The 1,820-nt window shown below is 62.1% G+C and overlaps 1 protein-coding gene across 2 annotated transcripts in view; it reads left to right on the top strand.

The window, feature by feature from the left end:
• The window catches only part of CDK18 (cyclin dependent kinase 18), a 36,773-nt gene that overhangs the window by 29,024 nt on the left and 5,929 nt on the right, over window positions 1–1,820 (top strand). For both annotated transcript variants that reach the window (XM_017832221.1, XM_017832222.1), the window contains 5 exons: window positions 356–450; window positions 545–607; window positions 977–1,100; window positions 1,179–1,299; window positions 1,604–1,701. In XM_017832221.1, coding sequence (XP_017687710.1) covers window positions 356–450; window positions 545–607; window positions 977–1,100; window positions 1,179–1,299; window positions 1,604–1,701 — 501 coding nt within the window. The remainder of the gene's footprint in view (window positions 1–355; window positions 451–544; window positions 608–976; window positions 1,101–1,178; window positions 1,300–1,603; window positions 1,702–1,820) is intronic.

The following is a 1,820-nucleotide window of genomic DNA, read 5'->3' as shown; positions in this document are numbered from 1 at the left end:
CTGTGGTCAGCCCTGGGTGGATTTGGGGTGATGCAGGGCTGGTGCAGGGGGATGTCTGTACCTGGGATCACTCCAGATAGATTTGGGGTGGCTGGTGCAGGGGGTACTTGTGGTCAGTCCCAGGTGGATTTGGGGTGGGTGGTGCAGGGGGTACCTGGGGTCAGCCCTGGGTGGATTTGGGGTGGGTGGTGCAGGGGGTACTTGTGGTCAGTCCCAGGTGGATTTGGGGTGGGTGGTGCAGGGGGGTACCTGTGGTCAGTCCCAGGTGGATTTGGGGTGGGTAGTGCAGAGAGTACCTGTGGCCAGCCCCAGGTCCTGCTGCCCCAACCTGTCCCCTGCCCCCCAAACCTCGCAGTGTCGCTGCTGAAGAACCTGAAGCACGCCAACATCGTGACCCTGCACGACATCATCCACACCGAGCGCTCCCTCACCCTCGTCTTCGAGTACCTGGTGGGTCTGGGGGGCTCTCTGGGAACGGGGGGACAGGGTGGGTGGGTGATGGGGGCCAGGGGAAGGACAGGCTGACCTGTGCTTCCCTCTGCAGGACAACGACCTCAAGCAGTACCTGGATAACTGTGGGAACCTGATGAGTGTGCACAACGTGAAGGTAAAGGGGGGTGCCCCCCTGCCCCTGCATGTGGGGAGCTCACCCGGAGGCAGGGGAAGGCTGGAGACCCCTTCTCCCTTCAATTTAGCCCTGTTACTCCTCTTTGGCCTTTTTCAGCCTGTTCTGACACTCCACCAGCATTTCTCTAGTCACTGCCACCCTAAATAAAATCACTGTGCGTGCAGACCCGACTGACCCCCCTTTCTGTGTCTCTGTGATGGGCCTGAACCCTTCCCTAGAGCGTGTCCCACCCCAGGCCAGCTTGGAGGGGTCTTTCCTGGCCATGAGTTTGGGATACCTCGAGACAGGTTCATTTTTAGGGCCCGTGTCCTAAAAATGCTGAGTGCAAACCCCTTCTCCTCCTCGCAGATCTTCATGTTCCAGCTGCTGCGGGGTCTGGCTTATTGCCACGGGAGGAAGATCCTGCACCGAGACCTCAAACCCCAGAACCTGCTCATCAACGAGAGGGGGGAGCTCAAACTGGCTGATTTTGGTAGGTGACCCTCTCCGGGGATGATGCAGCGGTAGGAGGAGGTGCAGCTCCTTTGATGTCCGTCCCTTCCGTCCCCAGGACTCGCCAGGGCCAAGTCAGTGCCCACAAAAACATATTCCAACGAGGTGGTCACGCTGTGGTACCGCCCCCCCGACGTCCTGCTGGGATCCACGGAATATTCCACCCCCATCGACATGTGGTGAGTCACAGCCCCAAATGGAGCTCCCTGGGGTGGTGGGTCAGGCATTTCCATCCACATCCCCACGGTGTTGGTTATGCCAGAGGGTGGGGGGCTCTCCCAGAGCTGTTTTCCACGTCCCCTGGGGGTCGAGGTCTCCAGAACGTGCTGTCCCCATCGGGGTGAGAGGTGATTAGAAAGGACAGAGCTCCTGGAGGTCATTTCCCTGCTCCAGGAGCCTCATCCCTGGAAAAGGGGTGGGAGGGCTGGGGGGGCCCGCGGGGCTCGTCCCTCCCTAATCCCGGGGGTGTCTCCCGCGCTCCAGGGGCGTGGGGTGCATCCACTACGAGATGGTGACGGGGCGGCCCATGTTCCCCGGCTCCACGGTGAAGGAGGAGCTGCACCTCATCTTCAGGCTGCTGGGTGAGGGCTGCGCTGTGCCCGCGTCCCCACGCGAGGGCAGTGGCTGCCCGCGGCAGCGGCGGGAGCGGGCACGGCCGGGATGGGGCGGGAGAGGGTGGGAGGGGGAAAGCAGGGGTGGG

Source organism: Lepidothrix coronata, unplaced genomic scaffold, assembly GCF_001604755.1.
Source record: "Lepidothrix coronata isolate B3197 unplaced genomic scaffold, Lepidothrix_coronata-1.0 Scaffold199, whole genome shotgun sequence".
NCBI lineage: Eukaryota > Metazoa > Chordata > Aves > Passeriformes > Pipridae > Lepidothrix > Lepidothrix coronata.
The sequence above is the reverse complement of the archived record's forward strand: the minus strand, read 5'-3'. Positions and strand labels throughout refer to the sequence as shown.